Here is a 20,425-nt window from a genome sequence, read left to right as displayed (position 1 = left end):
GGCATTGGTCCCTGCCCCAGTAATTCGTTCGCTGCAGGCCTGCCAATGTCTTCTGCTCTGCTAATAAGTTTCTGATAGCCGAGCACTTTGTAAAATAAATGAACTGTTACAATTGGCGACCTGTGATAAAGATGCAATTTGGCATCACGCCCCAGTCTCTAGATTATCATGATTATTTTAGCATTATTCAAGTGGTTCTGGACTACATCAGATGGGCTGATGCCTTTGTGTGCAGTGGCAATGCTTGGGGTAGTGGGTAGGAACTTAAAGCATCCATTGCTAGCTAAGGACTTTTCTAAAATTGCTATTATGTCTAGGGATGTCAGAAAAATCTGCAATGGATTTATTTATTTATTTATTTATTTATTGCATTTATATCCCACCTTTTTTCCTCCAAGGAACCCAAGGCAGCGTACATAATCCTCCTCCTCTCCACTTTATCCTCACAACAGCAACCCTGTGAGGTAGGTTGGGCTGAGAGTCTGTGGCCATAGCTAGACAAGGGCTTATCCCGGGGATCGCCCCAGGATCATCCCCGTGTGTCCAGATGACGCACAGGGGATCCCAGGGGCAGGGAGGGATGATCCTTCCATTTCCCCAGGATTTTGCCCTACCACTCTAGCCCGCTTTTTCCACGGTCCCGGGCTGATCCCGAGACTGTGGCATGTGTGGCCAGGCATCGTGGTTTGTCCTGGCTCTTCACAAGTAACCACCAGGAGCCAGGGGTGGGGTGGAGGGAGCGGGGGAAATGTGTGTTGTTTTTTTAAACCCACTTACCTTCTGCGCACGAGCGTTCGTGCGCTCCGTCTCCTTTAAAACAAATGACGGCTGCAATGTCGCGCGCCACGTGTAAACCAGGGCGGCGATCTCGCAGTCATAAAATCACGAGATCACCTCCCTCCAACCCCCCTCGTCTAGCTGAGGCCTGTGACTGGCCCAAAGTCACCCAGCGGGTTTCCACAGCCGAGTGGGGACTAGAACCTGGATCTCCCGACTCCCAGTCCAACACTTTAGCCACTACACCACACTGAGTTCAGATTCCATGCATCCAACCTGCAGATTCCCCAGGCTTACAGGCCATTGTTGTTGCTGCTGCTGCTGCTGCTGCTGCTGCTTTTGGGAGAGAAACTCACGCTTGCTCTGTGCGCATTAGCTCTGATGCACACTTGCACAAGTCGAATGACATTCTCGTACATCCCTTTAAAAGAAATAATCCATTTTCATCAATGACAGAATGAAAAATGCCTGACAATCTGGGAAGCACAGACAGAATGGATTTAACAAAGCCCAGGCATCTCTAATTATGACAGCACAATGCATTTCTGCAGGAGAAGAGATTTACAAAGTCCCTAGGGAAATAGTAGTGTAGACCAGAATGCTGCCATGTTTGCTGTTGGATTCTGTTTCAGACCAGGATTGATGAGTCCCCATATCCACAGTCCGCATGGCGGTTCTGTGTGGGAACATGTCCCCAATCCCAGCCTGGGGAAGAATACAGCTATTTCTAAAGACGCATTTGCCAGGTTCCCTGCCTTTACCTGTACTGCTGCTCACTGTGTTGATTCCTAATGCATGAACTTGAAGTGTCAGATTTCTTGCCTTCCCGGTTAAGATAACAAGCACCAAGTAATGGACATTGTCTGAATGATAGTTGCCAATGACAAAACCTTCAAGGGTCCATGAACAATTTCTCTCTACTTTTCCAGAGATATTTTTTTAAAAAACACACACACAACAACACCTGGAAATAATCATCTTTCTATCCCCTGATTGCTTAATGCTCTCTTTCTACTGATTGCTCCAATTTGTAGATAATAAGGATCCATGACATCCAACCCAGAAAATCTTCTGGTGATCTTTGAGGATGTGAAATGTAAGGTAGACATTTCTGTTAGAAAAGGCTAAAATGCAGCCCAATCATTTCTTGTAAATAACTTCACATCTTCAGGAAATGGAGCAGGTGTGGACTGGGTATGTGTCGCTCTAGGGAAGGTGCTAGGAGGTTCCTTCCTTCCTGTGTGAGATTACTAATTTGCATGGCGAAATTCCCTATTGTCGAACCATGCCCATGAGGGACTGAACTGAGTGCTACACCTTGATTGCAATCAGCATCAAGATAGCCCCAGGGGCAACTCTCTCTAACTAGCACCACCTGTACATGCATCCAAAGGTCCTACAAAAACAAACACAACACCCAAATATGTCTGCTCCATGTTCCCTGCGTGGAACTCTCTTCAGCTCAGAGAGCCATCTTGTGGCTGATTCACATGAAGCAAGTAAATATAGCATTGCCTACATCGGCTATTGCCTCTTCCAAATTAATCAGTGTTGAGTAATTGCGCCACAAAAATATTTAGAGTTGATACCGCTTGAAATGGCATGGCTTTCCACAAAAGAATTCTGGCAACTGTAGTTGGCCGAGGGTGCTCAGAGTTCTCTGTAAGAATTCCTCTAACCCTCCTCACAGAACTATAGTTTCCTGTAGTGTAGATGTGCCCTCTTAATGTGAAAAAACACAAGTGAGAAGATACTGTTCAAAACTGGAAAACTACATTTATTGGAGCCAATGACAATTAAGAATTGTGGGGTAGAGCCCTCTTGGCACCATTCTAATCCAATGTTCCCAACCAAGTACCCTCCAGGTGCTGTGGATTTCAACTCCTATCAACCCCAGCCAGCACGGCCCATGGCTTGGAATGCTGGAAGTTGCCGTCTAAAATATCTGGAGGGCACCAGGTTGGGGAAGACTATTCTGACCTCTGGTTTATTCATGGGTCTCCCAAATCGAGCTTTATCTAGGATGTTTTGAGTTCCCATATGGGACTGGATGTGTTATGTACAAATATCCCTCTGCTGCCTGTGGCATCCGCAGGAGCATTCTGCGCATGTAGGATTATGATGGCTTCTTTTTCACAAATGTTAGCGTCTAATGCTCCTCCAACTTCACACCTTCTTTTCACATTTTCCCTGGAGCAGTTCTTTTATGCATATGCACAAGTTATTCATAAACGTCCAATCAGCACAAAATGAACTGCTCTGATTTCGCTTTGTATGCAACTTGAATGTTTTCAGATCTCTTGGTGTTAGTAGCTTGGTTGGTCTCTCTTGAGTTTATAATATAAACTTTATATTTTTCTTCTTTTGAGACACGGGCTTACACAGCCTAGTCTCTGAGAAGGAATTGTAGAATTTAAGTATACTTCTGATGCCTGGGAACTTCCTGCAAATGTGGTTTGGTACTTCAGTGCTATGCTTGAAGGATGGAGAAGAGTGTTTTTTTAAAAAAACAAAACAAAACAAAAAACCTCAGAGGTTTTGTACGTCATGATATGAGGCTTCCCATGCCATTTTTATTCTTTTGCCCTTGTGGATTAAGTGGTCCATCCTCATCATGCACTGAGTCAGGAGAGCAATGGGTACTCTGTAGGTCTTAGATGAACCAGTGGCTACATCCAACCCTCCCACCATCTCTGTAAAAGTGCCAGGTCCTTATCACGAAGGGGTTCTGATTCCCTTATGGCTTTGATGGCAGATATTAACTCATGTGCTATTTTAGAAATTCAGCTTTCCTGCTATGATTTGTTTTATTTATTGCATTTATATCCTGCCTTTTTTCCTTCAAGGAACCCAAGGTGGCATACATAATCTTCCTCCTCTCCATTTCATCCTCACAACAACAACCCTGTTTATCTGAGAGTCTGTGACTGGCCAAAGTCATCCAGTGGGTTTCCATGGTCGAGTTGGGACTAGAACTTGGATCTCCCGATTCCCAGTCAAACACTTTAGCCACTACACTACACTGTTGCATTGGCCCATCCATTCTCTCTCTCCTCCCCGCCCCCTCATCTATATATTTGTCAGTGTTGATCTGCTGTTTATTAATATACAAGATTTTTTTTTTTTAAAAAAAATTGCCATTGAGGTCTTCAGATCAGGGAGGAGAATCTGTAACCCTCCAGATGTTGTTGGACTACAGTACCCATCATCCCTGACCACTGGCCATGCTGTCTGATTGGAAGTTGGAGTCCAACAACATCTGGAAAGGGAGCTCAGTTCCCCATGCCTGTCTTAAGGGCAACTACAGTGACAACATCTACAGTGACCTTGATACTCGAGGGAGCGCCTCTCCTTATATATGCCTGGCCGAGACTTGAGATCTGTTGGAGGAGCCCTTCTCCGCATCCCACCAACGCAATACATATGCTATGGTGGGACATGGGAGAGAGCTTTCTCTGTTGTGGCAACCCGACAGTGGAATGCCCTCCCCTTGGAGGCCTGACTGGCGCCAATACTGACTGTAATCCGGCCCCAAGTAAAAACATGGCTTTTTAATAAAGCCTTTAATGGTTAAATTCACCTGGCTTGCATATTGTTTTACCTGTTTTGTTTTTACTGCTTTTAAATTATATATTGGTTAACTTGATTAATGGTTTAATTTGTTTTTAGCTGTGTATATTTATTGTTTGATATTGTATGATTTTAGCTGTACGCCACCCTGAGATCCTAGTGATATAGGGCGGGATACAATTGTTTTAAATAAATAAATAAACATTTATTTCTCATATAGTTCTCATTGTAATGATTTAGACATCCTTTAAATCTAATAAGTATGGCTCTGGCTTCAAAGGATCTTTTCAAACATGCTTCTAGGCACCAGTAGCTACATTTGAGTAGCGGAAATATGGTAAACCACACAGTTTCTTGGGTACATTCCATGGGGTAAAATGAAAGTCATTCTGTGTAGACAGACATAGTTGTGCTTTGTGGTGGTTTCTAGGACCATGAGGTGAAGGGAATGTCTGGAGGCACTCTGGGCTGCTTCTTAAATGACCTCTCCCCCTCCACACATACACAAATGGACATAAGAAAAATGGATACAGCATCATTTCCAGTATGCTGGGCAGGCGTTTTGTTTATCGTATTACAACAAAACAGACAAGCAGTCCTAGGAAATGGGTTTGTTTCTCAAAATCAGAGTCACTAGAAAAACTTAGGCCATAGCTAGACAGGGCGAAATCCTGGAGCGATCCACGGATCGTCCCTGTGCATCCACATGATGTACAGGGGATCAGGGAGGGATGATCCCTCCCTTGCCCTGGGATCTCACCCTGCCCTTTGAGTCCACTTTTTCTGCAGACTCGGGCTGATCCCGAGACCGCAGAACATGTGTGTGGGCAGCGCGGTTGGTCCCAGGTCCTTGTGGTTACTCGCGAGGAGCCGGAACCCATGCACAGGGTGCAGAGCTCTGCACCCATCGGGGGTGGGGTGGGTGGAGTGGGGAAATTATTATTTTTTTTAAAAAAAACACCCACCTTTGAGCGCACGAGCGCTCGTGCGCATCTTCTGTTGTTTTTAGAAAGAAGATGGCGGGCGTGACGTCCTCTCCCTCCGAGTTCATCGCACGCCGCATGTAAACAGAGGGGGGATCTCGTGATAAAAATATCGCGAGATCTTCACCCTTCTGTCATGCAATACCAGGTAGGTTTAGCTGAGGCCAATGCCTCACCAGAAAAAGTACCAACAATTAAAACTACATGGCTTTTCCAACTAGAACTTACTCTGCATTATATTCCTGAATGATTTCTGTTGCATTCTCAGGCTGGGCGGTGGGGGGACGGGACAGAAAGCTGAACTGAATGGATAGCAGAAAAGAATCAACAGTCCATCTCAAAGGCTATTTCATTTTGGTTTGCATGTCCCCCAGTTCACCCTGTTGAAAATGACTGGCACTGTTCTTAATGCTCTGCAACTTGAATCTGTTCTTTCTCCACGGTTCTCCAGCCTTTCCATTGGCTGATAAGAGGCTATCTTCATGCCTGGAGTAGCATGTCAGGGTGGGTGGGGGTCTGTTCTATAGCTAGCAGATAAGTCAGACATTTCTCAAAAGTCATCCATCCATTCTGTAGGCCTTTGGCGAATTATCTGGACCTCTGTCTGTGCCTAGGACTCTTAAAATTCTTCTGTATTTTTTAATGTTTAAAATGTTTTAGTATTGAAGTGTATTTAATTATATTTTTTAACTTTTGTATATTTCTATTTATAGGTTTAAACTGTATATGTTTTAATTTTGTGAAGCCGCCTTGAGGATCAGCATTGGGCAAAATTATTATTATAATATTTATTTATTTATTTATTTATTGCATTTCTATGCTACCCAATAGCCGAAGCTCTCTGGGCAGTTCACAAAAATTAAAACCATTCAAAGTATAAAACAACAGTATAAAACCATGATCTAAAATACAATATAAAAGCACAACCAGGATAAATATGTGGAGCCTTGCATCACTGCATAGCCAAGATACTAATCAGGTCCCTGCCCCAAGGAGCTTGCCACCTAAGCTAAAAGATGGGCAAAAGAGCAGAGGAGAGACATGTTCTTAACACTTGGTTACAGAAGGGAATGAAGACTTAGGGGGGAACTCTTAGGCCATGCAGAAGAGGTGGGTTTTGAGAAGGGATTTGAAGAAAAGAAGAGAGATGGCACCACATCCATGTCCGCAAAGGGAGTCCTGTGAAGAGGATGTAGCAAGGGAGACTGGGCAGGCTGCTCAGTTGAGGAGGGGAACTTCACTTGGCCGGGTTCACTGAGTTGGAGGTAGAGATGGCTGAGTCTGTCAAACTTGACCCCATCAAGGCTGTTGTTATTTCACTATCAAGCTCATTCCGTCCCAGTTCCATGCGAGCCTTTTTTCCCCCTGCATACTTGCGAATGGAGTAATCTTGCATTAAAATGCAAACCAAACTTATTTCTCTCCCCTCCCTACTTGCAGGGGAGGAGGTTGCGGGTAGAGACAAGATAGCAAGAAGGTTGTGCTAGATGTGAAAGGGTACTGGAAGCCAGGAAAGTATCTGAGGAAGGGTGACACGTCGTTTGAGTGATGAGGGAGAGTTAAATGGTTTTGGTGGTGGGATTTTGGATCGAAGTGAGAGGACTGAAATGCAAATGCCAATTGACTACTGAAAGACGGCTGCAACATACTGCCATCAATAAGATCCCTCTCTTGGATTGATTCCGATAGGTATTTTACGTGTGAAAATGATTCTGTGGGTTATATTTATACAAAAAACTCACTCCAAGATGATCCCATAAATTAAGACTTGGCTCTTCCACAAATCTTATTCCTTGGATCACCTTGGATTAGGTCACATGTCTTGAAACCACGGTATAAACCTTGGAAGCCTGACACTATATTATTTTTATGTTGTGAAGATCGATTCCTCTATTTCTGAGCAGTAAAATAATATTTGGGAAACATTTTCCTCTCCAAAACTTTACTACAAAAGAACAACCAAACTGTAGATGATTAGAGGGGAAAGAGGCATTATAAAGTAGTTTTTCCCCCCACATGACCTTTATTCTGGTATGTAAATAACTCATAATTCATTCCTCCAGGACCTGTCCTTCATGGGGAGAAGTCCAGCTAGGGACCATTTGTGAAAAGTTTGCTTTTGGGATGCTTCATCCAACTATTCTCCTACAGAACTCTGATGTGTGTCCTGTGTTTGTGGCTTTTTTTGCAGCATGCTGGAATATTCTTTGGACTTGCAGAATGTCAGTTTCTCAGCTGTTCGGACTGTGAGGGTACTCCGGCCTTTGAGAGCCATTAACAGAGTTCCTAGTAAGTTAAATCACTTTTTCCCTTTTTTCTTTTCTTTCTTCCCCTTGATACTCTCTCATTATTTCTGACAATATGGACCTAGAAGAATAAGTGGGACACCTTACATCCTTTCCAGAATTCCATTTAACAGCCTCACCTACATTCTCTCACTATGCCGACTGCTATTGTGCTATCCCCTTATGTAGAGCTTAATACCAGTGTGCTTTTTTTAATGAATAGTCCATCCACCTCAAGCTGTCTTCTCAAAGGAGTGAATCATTAATCAGACAGATGAAGACTGGCTATTTTGTTTCGAAATACATTTGCTTTCCTTATGTGCTGCTTTCCCTTGCTGAACTGTCTTCTGCAAATGTGTCTCATGTAAATTAGTTTGTAAGAGAATGAAAAGTTAGTTTACAGAGATCAGTGGTGTGCCATGGAAAAGAGAGACATAGTCTGTGTATGTTTGGGGTAGGTATACATGTGTGGATAGATGCATAAACGTCTATGAAATACCTTGTAGGGTAAGGTAAAGAGCCAGTGTGGTGTAGTGGTTAGCGTGTCAGTGAGAGTCGGGAGACCTGGGTTCTAGTCCCCACTTAGCCATGGAAGCTTAACTGGGTGACTTTGGGCTAGTTACAGTCTCTCAGCCCAGCCTACCTCACAGGGTTGTTGTTGTGAGGATAAAATGGAGAGGAGGAGGATTATGTATGCCGCCTTGGGTTCCTTGGAGGAAAAAAGGTGGGATATAAATGTAACGAATAAATAAAAATAAAAGAAAGAAAGAAATCCTCTTCGTAGGCTTGCCAGATATCCCTTGTTGTATGGGAATGACCCTTCTTTCAAACGTAATGGGTCCTTTGATCATACTGGATTCCACTCATTTCAGACCCCGCCCTCAGCGCCATGACTCTCTTCTCTACCTGTTGCTCCTATACATCTTTTTTATTTTATTTTTATTTTCTTTGTTATATTTCTATGCCACCCAATAGCCAAAGTTCTCTGGGTAGTTGACACCTAGCCACATCTTCATCAATGCTATGCCAGTTTTCATCTTTCTCCAGCCAATGATATGACTCATATTCTTTGGGTATGTGTGACAGAAGATTTCTTTGACCTTCCAGACTGTGATGGACCATCTAGGTCATTTTCCTCTCAGGAAACATATGCAGAAAAATGGAATAAAATAATTTGTTTCGGGAGACTGGTTTATTAGACACAAAAAATGACTTCTGAAAATAGTTAGCCTTCTACTCCTATTCCTACTTTTCTTTATGCATCTACCAGGACTTTTTTTTCTCTAGATGACGGATATTTCAGTCCTAGAGATTTACCTGAGCTGGGCAATTCCTTTGCGTTTTTCTTCTCTGTTGTCAGATGTTGATATTTGTAAGCTGCCCTAGTTGGGGGGAGGGATCTTTTTGAAGAGTGAGTAGACATTTTATAATAAATAAATAAATATGGCACAGCCAGCTGCCCATGCATGAGAGGCTAACTAATGTACACTACTGTAGCCAAGGAAGTCCTACCCCATAAACTGTATATACCTGTACTGTTACATTCCAAAGTTTTTGATACAGTATATGCAACTTGATAGTTTCTGTTTTGGACTCTTCTCTAGTTTTACAATACAAAGGTTGACCATGGCACCTTGACTGCAAACTACTGGTCATTATGATTATATTATATATATATTTCATACTGCATATATATTTAGTTACATATATGTGATATGTGCACCTAAATATATGGAACTAATGTTTTAGGATATTTGTTGCATGCATTTTTCTGGTGGAAAAAGTTGATTCCTTTTTTTTAATGATTGAAATTAATTTAAATAAAACCAACATGGCATGGTCAAGATAGTTTGTGCTAAGCATATTAGGACAATAATAAAAGCCCCAAAGCCCAAGGAAACTTTGTGTGCACTGAATGTATCCAATTGACATCAGTGCCCAAATAAATTCAGGCTCTCAGTCCTGCCCCTCTATTTAGCAGTATGTCTGGTGGGTACAAGGCTTCGTAGCAGTAAGTCCAAATCCAGAGGAGAAAAGAAAAAAGGCCCATCTTGTCAAATTAGACTGTTACCTTGACAACATGAGGTATTCAGACCTTGATCCATCTGTCAGAAGCCGGAAATTCCTAGACTCTATTTGCCTTTCTAATCCCATTAAATTGATTTTAATCTGGCAGGATGTTTTTTTGTTGTTGTTGCTTTTATCATTTTATGGCTTGAGAATCTCACTTGTAATCTCCCACCCACCCAAGCCGAGGTGATGGATGGCTGAATTTATCTGCCACTCTCTAAATGTGGATGTAATTCACTTAATGTATTTGCAAATCATGGGTAATTTATCTTTGCTCCCATGCAGTAAAGCTGGGACTGTACAGAAACATAAGGAAGTGAAGCAAGGAACAAGTCTGAATAAATAATAAATGTAGGAACCTAATGCAGGTCATTTAGGAATAGGCTGGAGATGGCATTAGTGGCAGTGGAAGGTAGACTATTATTTTGGCATGGGAGGAGGAAGCAGGTAGAACAATCAGGTGATGTGACGACATAAAAATGAAAAAGTCTTGCTGTGGAATAAAGGTAAAAGAAATGGCATTAAAGGTTTCTTTAAATAAGATCAATGTGAGCAATATTGTAGTTGAAAGAGACAAGGTATGAGAGAGGGGGGAATGAGAAAAAAGAGGCGAAACGGATGAACTGAATACAGAGATGTTGGGGGGAAATATTTTTTTGGGCAAATGTCAAGTTAAGTCTCCATTAATTTGTCTCTCTGTTACAGAACCGAATGTTCCTGACCTTGTGTGAATTAACTGCCTTGTAAAGTCATGTATATTTGTGGAGAAGGATTTAAATGAGCTCAGTGGAATTAGGAGAGGAAGAGGAGTGGGGGCGGGATGGGAAGTATGTGTCTCTGTTGGCTTTGCTGGACCTCTCAGCAGCTTTCGATACCATCAACTGGGGTATCCTTCTAAGAGAATCTGTCTTAGATGGGACTGGAAAGCACTGTGATACGGCGTCTCTGCTCCTTCTTGGAGGGACGATCTCAGAAGGTGGGGCTGGAGGATTTGTGTTCAATGCCATGGCTATTGGGCTGCAGTGACCCTTAGAGTTCCATCTTATCCCCCATGCTACTGAACATATACATGAAACTGCTGGGAGAGATTTCCAGAGTTTTGGGGTTCAGTAGTGCCACTGTAATGCTGGTGACACCCAACTCTGTCTCTCCTTTCTATCAAAATCTAAGTAAACTGTTATTATTTATTTATTTATTTATTTATTTATATAGCACCATCAGTGTCCATTGGTGTCTGATGTTGGTATTTCACTGGATGAGGGCAAACAAATTGAAGCTTAATCCAGACTAAAGATTGGTGCTCTTGTTTAGCCAAAGACAAATACAGGAATAGGGATTCAACCTGTACTGGACTGGGTTACAATCAGTTTTGTAGTTTGGGTGTATTTTTGGATTTGACCTTAAACCTGGATGCCCAGATTATGGCAGTGGCCAGGAGTGCATTTGATGATGATGATGATGATGATGATGATGATGATGATGATAATAATAATAATAATAATAATAATAATAATAATAATAATAATAATAATAATAGCAGCATCCATTCCTAGAGATGTCTGATCTGGCCACCATCACACATGCCTTAATTACATCCTGTTTGGACTACTGTACTGCAGTCTACAAGGGTCTGCCTTATAAAACTGTTCAGAAACTTCAGCTGGTCCAGAATGCAGCCAAACTGTTGACCAGGGCTGATTACAGGGAACACATCACTCCATTATTACCACAGCTTCACTGGCTGCCCATTTGTTTCTGGACAGAATTCAAGGTACTGGTTATGGACTAGGGATGTCCTTCCCTAGAGATGTTGAAGAATTTAATCAGATTCCTGGAAAGGGGTGTGTGTGTCCGGAAAACATTCTATCAGCAACATGAAGGTTTTGCATCTATGTAAATATGTGGTAGATACTAGGACTAAGTAATTAGTTCAAGAACTTAACCTACCAGAATAATAGCAAAATAAGGCTGGGAGGACATCAAGTCTAATCCTTCGCTTTTCTTGGATCCAAGGAGAGCCAGTTCAATAAGACTTCTCCCCTTTAACTATTGCCTTTCCTTTGCTCCTTCAGGTATGCGCATCTTGGTCACACTGCTTTTGGACACCCTTCCCATGTTGGGGAATGTTCTCCTTCTCTGTTTTTTTGTCTTCTTCATATTTGGCATTGTTGGAGTCCAGCTTTGGGCAGGGCTGCTCAGGAACCGCTGCTTCCTACCAGAAAACTTCAGCTTGTAAGTATGAATGAGGCACAATACGTGCCCTAAGGGCAGGGAAGGCAGATATATTGGCCTACAATTCCCCTCACCGTTGGCTGAGCTGGGTAGAGTTGATGGGAATTGTAGGCCAAAACATCTGGAGGGCCACAAGTTGCCCACCCCTGTCTTAAGGTATGTTTTCAAAGGTGTTTTGTAAATGCAAGTAGGCAGGGGTTTCTCTGAATGAAAATACTCATTCCCATAAGCCCTCGTACAAAAAGTCCCTTACATGCGCAAACAGCAATTGGGTAGGAATTCAGGCTGTGCACAAGATTCACAGTCCACACAGAAAAAGACATAAGAGGAAATGTGAACAGGCAAAATCCTTTGCCACATCGTACTTTCTTTTCACGTTGTACCCTGTTGCCATTGCTGCCAACTACCAGGTTGTAGGTGATAGTAAAGATGTCTGAGAATAATTGGGGAGCCACTGGGTTAGATGGTCGTAGACATTTTTTTATGCCAACTTACTAATAAAACACATTAAAAACATAGTATAATGCTAGTAAAACAACAATGAAATCAAATAATGGCAAACAAAACAGCATAGATAAAGTGGAATCACCTCATCAGAGCACTGCCCTGAATTTCGGGGAGGAGCTGACCTGCTCTGCACACCCCTAATGACTACCATTTCTCTTCTCCGACACCCCCTACTGCCTTTCCATGTTTTACAAATGCTTCTACATACCTGATGTTGGAACAACATTAGAAGCATCCCCAGAGGGTGAGACAATCTCTCTTTGGTTGAGACTGAAAGGGGAGCTTATGAGTCACCTTTCCTCCCTCCCTCCAATGCCCCAAGTGCCTTCCTATGCATTTCCTGCCTCAGCATATCTGATCACCCCCTAGTGCTTCTCCCACCCAAGCGCTTCAGCCCCAAACCTACATTTGTTACATCCAGAGCTGACCCTGCTATGAAGGAGGGTGAAGCATCGTGCTGCTTTAGGCGGCACAGTGAGGGGAGGACAGAGGAAGACAGGAATCATTGTCTGAATGGCACAGGAGACTTTTTCAAGAGTTGACTCTAGCAGTGGGTTTGGGCTTTGCTTCAGGCACAAAAGTTGTTGAGCCAGCAGTAGTTATGTCATATTCCAGTTCGTATGTTATTGGTTGGGTTTTCATGCCACAATATATTTATATTATATTTTTTACTACAAAAATTCTCAGATTCTCTTCTTAGCATTACCTCCTGAGGAGCAGCCTCCCCCAACTTGGTTCCCACTGGATGTTTTGAACTACTGCCCTCAGGATCCTTGTATATCAGCCATGCTAGCTGAGGCTGATCGGAGTTAAAGTCCAAAATATCTGGAGGGTTGGGAAAAGCTGCTGTAGAGCAACAGGTTTCAAAACAGCTAACCTCCCCTGACGAAATGAATCCCACAAAACATAAGCAACTCATTATTAATAGTGTTGCCACCAGATAATGAAAAACACACCCTTAAAGTACATAGAGACTTTCTCATTGATTTATGATTGCATGTATTACATCAGACTTTCTTAATCTAGCTAGTAGATAATATTGCCAAATAGTGTACAAAAATAATACATTAAATGCATTTATAATTATACAGAATATATTTACATAGCACTTTAGGGTGTTCAAAGTGTTTCACTTATACTGGCTCTGATCCAGAAAAAGTTAATCATGCTCACGTCCCCTTGATTTCTGTGTTACTTATGCATGACTAACTTGTTCTGGATTTGGGTCATTATTTCAGTAATGAATGTCAAGTCTGTTTTCAATGCAAGTAAAGAATGTGTGTTTTGGGGGAGTGGGAGCCTTCTTGGTAACATTATGAACTGCCTAAGCAGGTTTGAATACAATATCCTTCTGACTAAGGGATAGGCTGTTTCAAGGGCTCCAAAATGGCCCAGATTCAACTCAGGCTGCTTCGAGGCCTGCCCGCCTCACTTTGCACCAAAGCCGAAGCGAGATTCAGCCCCCACAAGTGGTTCGGCCTTTGTGGGGTTCCTGGGTACCACCTGTGCAGCGAGCAACCCAGGAAAGCCCAGGGCAAGGCCTACCAGGAGCCCATTGGACTTCCAACTCCCTGCCTGCCTCCTCTTTCCCCTCCCTCTCCCCCCCGGCCAAACACTGAGTTGCAGCCAGGACTTACCTTCCCACACCCACCTGCCCACCCAGGAATGGTGCAGGGCCAGATGTGACTCCAGTGGACTCACTGGACTCACCTCACCTCCCTGTCCCTCCTGTCCCTCTCTGGTCACCTCTCCCTGCCCCTGCTGCTGCTGGGACTTACCTTCCCCTGTGTCCTCTTCCCTGAGAGCCAAGCTGTGATTTAAAGGTAAGATTGCAGATGCTCTCTTTTTTTAATAGCTCTATGGTCGTAAACTAAGGGAAATGGACCTTTATGGCTGCCATAATTTGCATACATAGAGCTATTAAAAAAGAGACACCCCCCCATGATCTTACTATTAAATTGTGGCACGACTCTCAAGAAAGAGGATGCAGGGCAAGGTAAGTTCCGCCAGTGGCGCAGCAGCACAGTGGTAGCAGGTGACCAGGGAGGGAGGTGAAGTGAGTCCAGTGAATCCATTGGGCTGCTTCCCCTGCCCACACTGACTTTCCCAGGCACGCAGGGGAATGGCCCAGTACCAATCCTAGACATCCCAAGGGTTTGGCACCAACCCACTTCTGCCTCAGGCTGCCTCGGGCCGACCCAGTGCCACTCTAGATTTGTGTCAAGGCAGGCCAAATCAGCCCAGATTCAGGGCTTCAGCCAGAGTCACTGCACAGCCCTACTTCTGACCATGCACAGGAGGTCAGTGCAGATTCCCTCAGTGTTATGAAGGGTGGCATATTGAGTACTTTCTCTTCTACTCCCTGCTTGTGCTTTTAAAATGGGGATGGAATTAAGGTAGGTCAGAAAATAGTGCAGAACCCAGGATTGTGGGAAGTGGGGGCCCCCTGACACCCTAAGCTTTGCAACTTTCCTCTTTTATTAGGATTCCTTCTTCTGCAAAGGGAGTAGAGATTTCATTAACAGACAAAATCCCTTTAGGTAAATCAACCACAACAACAAAACAATGAAGTAAATGTAGTACTGATCAGTTTTGAGTAGATCCAATGCAGCTATTGGTCTGAGTGTGGCTTAATTGAACCAGAATACCAAGAGTTTAGCTAAGCTTTGAACAGCGTTAAAAGAAATACTTCAGGAATTAACGTGACTGAACTCATCTTAAATATGGCTTCTCTGCAAGCTTTAGTGTGAGCCCTCACGGCATTAGGGAAGTAGCCATTTACTGAGGCGGAAAGATGCTAATTTCCAGCAAGGCATCATTCATTTCCTTTGTGCATGAGAGTGAATGTGTTGAATGGGTTTCTGAGAACAGTAGGATCTTCTGAAGGAATTTTGACTTCTAATACCAGAAACACACGGGGACACAAATGGTGCCCGCAACCTGGAGGAAGGCATTTATGAAGCAATGGTGGTAGTTTTCAAAGACACTCTGGGCTAATTCACATGACATGACATCCTAACATAGCTGAATTTAGCTGTGGGGGATGTTGTGTCATGCCGGGCAGCCGCAGGTGCCATTTTTGCAAGGCACCCAGCGGTACCCTGATTACTGTGGCTTGTCGTGTCATGCAAACCCAAGCAGGTGTGGCTTGTTTGGACTGGGGATCAACAAAACAACAGCCCATGGCTTATTTGAAGGTTGCTGCCCCCTCCAACAAGCCATGCCACCCGGGTTCGCATGACAAAGCAACCCGCACTGGCAAGGGGAATTAGGCAAATTCTGCTGGCACACAACTGGAATGGACAGTGAGGGAAATAAGCCACTGTGACCTATTTCCCATGCTATTTCCCATGTTTTACTATGGTTTTAATTTTTGTGAACTGCCCAGAGAGCTTCGGCTATTGGGCGGTATAAAAATGTAATAGAATGTAAGCCTATGCGGCAGGGTCTCGCTATTTACTGTTTTACTATGTAAAGCACCATGTACATTGATGGTGCTATATAAATAAATAAATAAATAATAATAATAATAAATAAATAAATAAATAAAATAAATAAATAAATGCTGAGATCTTGCAAACCTGGGCAGGATCTGCACTACTGCTTTAAAACGGTTTATAATAGTAGTGACAACTGTTGGGGCCCAGGACACACTGCATACACAGTTCTCAAAACGTTTTCAAAGTGTCATATCCTGCTTGGTATAGATCTGGCCCTGGTCTCTGAATCTCAGTGTCGTTTCTTCTGCTGCTGCTGCCTCCTCCAGTTTGAAAAATACTCTAGCCACTCCTTTTTGAATATTGTTATTCGACTAAATAGGCTGAATTTTTTAAATGCACACTGACAATATTGAGGATGTGCGTGCACGCACATACATACACACACATACACCATACTTGAGCCAGTTTAAAACTAGCCATGTGCCCACCCTGTTCCTAGGAGGAGGGAAATAGCATTAACTAGCCAAGACAAATATAAGTAAAGACAATTATTTATTTTTAAGCGCAGCACTAGTTTTAAAATTGCCAGCTCTTGAGCCAAGAACTGTTCAAGTGTAAAAGCTTTATTATAAATGGGCTTAGTTAGAACTGGCTGTCACCTGCCTGGTTGCATCCTTCCTTTTTCACCTTGGGTCCAGGGATGGTAAGGAATGTTCATGAACATTTTTATTTAATGTTCATTTTGAACACTTAAGGCCAGGTTACTAAGAGCCATGACTCTTGGCATCTTTTCTTTCTCACTGACTGACATGCTCTAACTATGCAAGCCACCAGATCTCTGCTGGATTCTGCTTTCCCTCAAATGGCTTTAGTTGTTTTATGTAATCCACAAGGACACAATAATTGCTATACTGAGGTTGGTAAATCTATCCCATCCATCCTGTCTCTGATGATGGCCAGTCTCCAGCAGTTGAAATTGTTCCAAGAAAAAGGGTCATTTTGAAGTGATATATTATCTGACATTAATTCTGAACTTCAAAACATCAGCTATTCAGAGACATTTGAAAAATTAAATTGCACTCCCAGACAATCAAAATGTTCCTATCCTCAATTAATTTGTCTAATTGCTTTGTTTGAACCCAATTATCCTATTGGCCCTGGAAACATCTCAGGGCCATGAGTTCCACAGGTTGCCCTGTTAACTACATCAATAAGTACTTTCCTCTTGTTTGTTTTCAATCTGCTGCCTGCTAAGAAAGTTGTGTGTTCCCAGTTTCTTACAATATAGAAATACTTCCTTATTTGCTTCCCCCATTTCCAATAGGATCTTATCTCCTTGTCATATTTAGCATCTGTTTCAGAGCCTCATGTAGCGCAGAGTGGTAAGCAGCAGTTACTGCAGCCGAAACTCTCCCCACAGCCTGAGTTCGATCCCAGCGGAAGCTGGTTCTCAGGCAGCTGGCTCAGGTCGACTCAGCCTTCCATCCTTCCGAGGTCGGTAAAATGAATACCCAGCTAGCTGGGGGAAAGGTAACTGCGACTGGGGAAGGCAATGGCAAACCACCCCACTACTAAGCCTGCCAAGAAAATGTCAGTGAAAGCAGGCGTCCCTCTAGGTGTCAGCAATGACTCAAGTGCTTGCACGAGACTTTCCTTTCCTTCAGTGAAATAGGTAGAATATAAGCTTTTAAAAATAAAATAAATCTAACCTGCCCCATGTCTGCTCTCTTTAAGCCCTTACACACTAGAGTTGGAACCATACTACCAGACAGAGAATGAAGACGAGAGTCCCTTCATCTGCTCTCAACCTCGAGAGAATGGAATGCGTTATTGCCGCAGTATCCCGACACGGAGGGAAGAAGGCCTGCAATGCACCCTGGACTATTATTCCTACAACGACACCACTAACACTTCTTGTGTCAACTGGAACCAGTATTACACAAATTGTTCTGCTGGGGAGCACAACCCTTTCAAAGGAGCAATCAATTTTGATAACATTGGCTATGCGTGGATTGCAATATTTCAGGTGAATAAAGCGCCAGCCTCACTCTCTTAACAGGCGTATCTTTCAGATACAGGGAGAGTTAGGTCAATGTTTATTCTTGTTTCGAAACAACTTATCATAAAATAGTAGAGTTGGAAGGGACCTATAAGGCCATCTAGTCCAACCCCCTGCTCAGTGCAGGATAAGAGGGGCATAATAATTCATTGGTGGAGAAATCACCAGTTTTTGTTGTTGTTTTCCTATAGACCAATGCTAAATATAAGGTATAACGGTACTAAACTGGTAGGAATATTTTTTTTGCCCAACCTTAATTCTTGGGTATGTGTTGATTTATTGTCATTTCTTAGACATTATATTAATATATCAAATATATGAACTAGAATGAATAACATTGATGTACCTTTTTCCAGTTAAGTACAGATGCCTATTTATTTTTTCTGACTATTACACACTTACACTGCTGATATATGCTATATAACCTACATATCCAGACTTTCGTTAGTTAATGAGCTTCTCCTAAGAATTATACTCAGTGAGTTTCTTTATTTCTTTAGTGTTGTTGTTCTTTTCGTTGTTGTTAACTTTTTTAAAACTTTAATTCATCCATCTTTTCGGGCAGTATCCTCGACAGCCCAAGGCAAGCTTACCAATGACTTTTTTTTTTCTTTTGCTTTATCACAGGTCATCACTTTGGAGGGCTGGGTAGATATCATGTACTTCGTCATGGATGCTCATTCCTTCTACAACTTCATCTATTTCATTCTCCTGATCATTGTGAGTTCTCTCTCCAGTCTTTGTGGCAACTAGAGGCATTACATTCAGGTGGCCATAGAGAACAAGGCAAGATGGGGAGTATGGAAGGAAGGGTGATTGGAGAGAGGAAGGAGGGCGAAATGGATCCTGAAAGAGGGAGCAGCCCTCTTAGCAAAGGATTAGGAATGGGCAAACAAGCAATGTCTGTGTTTCTCAAGGTCTCCCACCACCACCTCTCTGCCCCAATGCTCGGTTTGCCTCATTCTCACTCACAAATGCAACCGAATTGGTTTTTCTGAACAGGAAAACACACTTTTCCAAGTGCACACTCAAAAGCTTACCCTAACCCTATAGATCAAAGTGTAAAAGTGCACGCTTCTTCTTCTTCTTTTTAAGGGCAGCCTAAATTGCACATTTTCACAACACACTAGCAAGTTCAAGAATGTGTGAACTTTATCTGCAAATCACACTTGCATTCACACTCATGTTTGGGGTTGCATTTTTGTCGCTTTTTCGAATGTGAACGACATTCTCATACATCCTTTTACAAAGGAAGTGGTCTAAAACTGTCCATGTGTCTCTTTTGTGTGTACAAGAGTGATAATGTGGCAAATTCGCACTCCAATTACGAGGTGATGAATTTGTTCTAGTCAGAGATAAGGCGTGCCCATTTTGTTAGTGATGGCAACTTCTTCACCCTCCCTTTTCAAATCTGTCATGGGACTCATGCACTCTGTTCTATTCTTTTTTAAAAACAAGCATGAGATTGATATTGAGACAAGCATCTCTTGAAAAAGTGTCCACTACACAGTGCAACCTATGCATGGAGTTAGATGACCCTCATAGTTTGACCTACAATAACAAAGGCAACTGAAGATAGTTTGATCTCTTTCTTGCTCTTGCATCAAAGAAGCCTCTTGACAAGGGATTGTTTTGTTGTGGCCTCGGGCAGCTCCGACATCTTTCTTATAGTATGCATAGCTGAACCAGCTAAATTTCACCTCTCCTTCCCCTACCCCCAGTATAGGTGAAAGAACCGTATCTTTGTTATAAGGGCTAGAGGAGGAATTTAGGACCTGGGTTTTTGATTCTCTGTGGAGAATCTACCCCAGGGATGGGGAACCCTTGGCCTGCTGGCTTAACGTGGCCTGTGGCCTCCCCTCCATGCTCCAGCCCTGTGCAGCAATTCAAGAAGAAGAAGAAGAAGAAGAAGAAGAAGAAGAAGAAGAAGAAGAAGAAGAAGAAGAAGAAGCAGCTTCCGTTCATGGAAGCTTTTTTTTAAGCCTAATTGTTGCACAAGGGTAAGTGGAGCAGGGGTTTGTCACAGACGGAGAGAAAGAAAGGTTAACCCTCCCCTCATGTTGCAGCTTCCCTGAAGCACCCTGTCCAATGGATGGCAATTATGTGTGGAAAAAACCTCTCACTGGCTCCAAGATTGTCTAGTATGCAAGAGGAGGGATGCTTTGTGGAAATTTCAGCTGGGGAGAGAAGGGTTAATGCTCCCCTCCCAATGGGCGTAATTAGCCTTTGAAAAAGCCTCCAATGAGAGGCTTTTTTCAACCCCAGTTGTTGTGCAGGGAGTAGTAAGAATATGCATCTGTGTGTGTAAGTGTATGTGAATGAATAGTGTGTATGTGTGTGTATTATATGTAAGAATGGATGTGAGTGTGGATATGTATGAATGTGTGTCTCTGACCTTAGCTAGACCTAAGGTTTATGCTGGGATCATCCTGGGGTCATCCCTGCCTGCTCCCGGGATATCCTGTGTGTCATTTACATGAACAGGGATGACCCTGGGACAAT

The 20,425-nt window shown here is 43.0% G+C and overlaps 1 protein-coding gene across 1 annotated transcript in view; it reads left to right on the top strand.

The window, feature by feature from the left end:
• Positions 1-20,425, top strand: part of CACNA1G (calcium voltage-gated channel subunit alpha1 G) — a 392,734-nt gene that overhangs the window by 199,111 nt on the left and 173,198 nt on the right. The window contains exons 4-7 of the mRNA XM_063120222.1: positions 7,522-7,619; positions 11,758-11,917; positions 17,599-17,890; positions 18,551-18,643. Coding sequence (XP_062976292.1) covers positions 7,522-7,619; positions 11,758-11,917; positions 17,599-17,890; positions 18,551-18,643 — 643 coding nt within the window. The remainder of the gene's footprint in view (positions 1-7,521; positions 7,620-11,757; positions 11,918-17,598; positions 17,891-18,550; positions 18,644-20,425) is intronic.

The sequence above is a fragment of the Elgaria multicarinata genome, chromosome 3 (assembly GCF_023053635.1).
Source record: "Elgaria multicarinata webbii isolate HBS135686 ecotype San Diego chromosome 3, rElgMul1.1.pri, whole genome shotgun sequence".
Taxonomy (NCBI): Eukaryota; Metazoa; Chordata; class Lepidosauria; order Squamata; family Anguidae; genus Elgaria; species Elgaria multicarinata.
The sequence above is the reverse complement of the archived record's forward strand: the minus strand, read 5'-3'. Positions and strand labels throughout refer to the sequence as shown.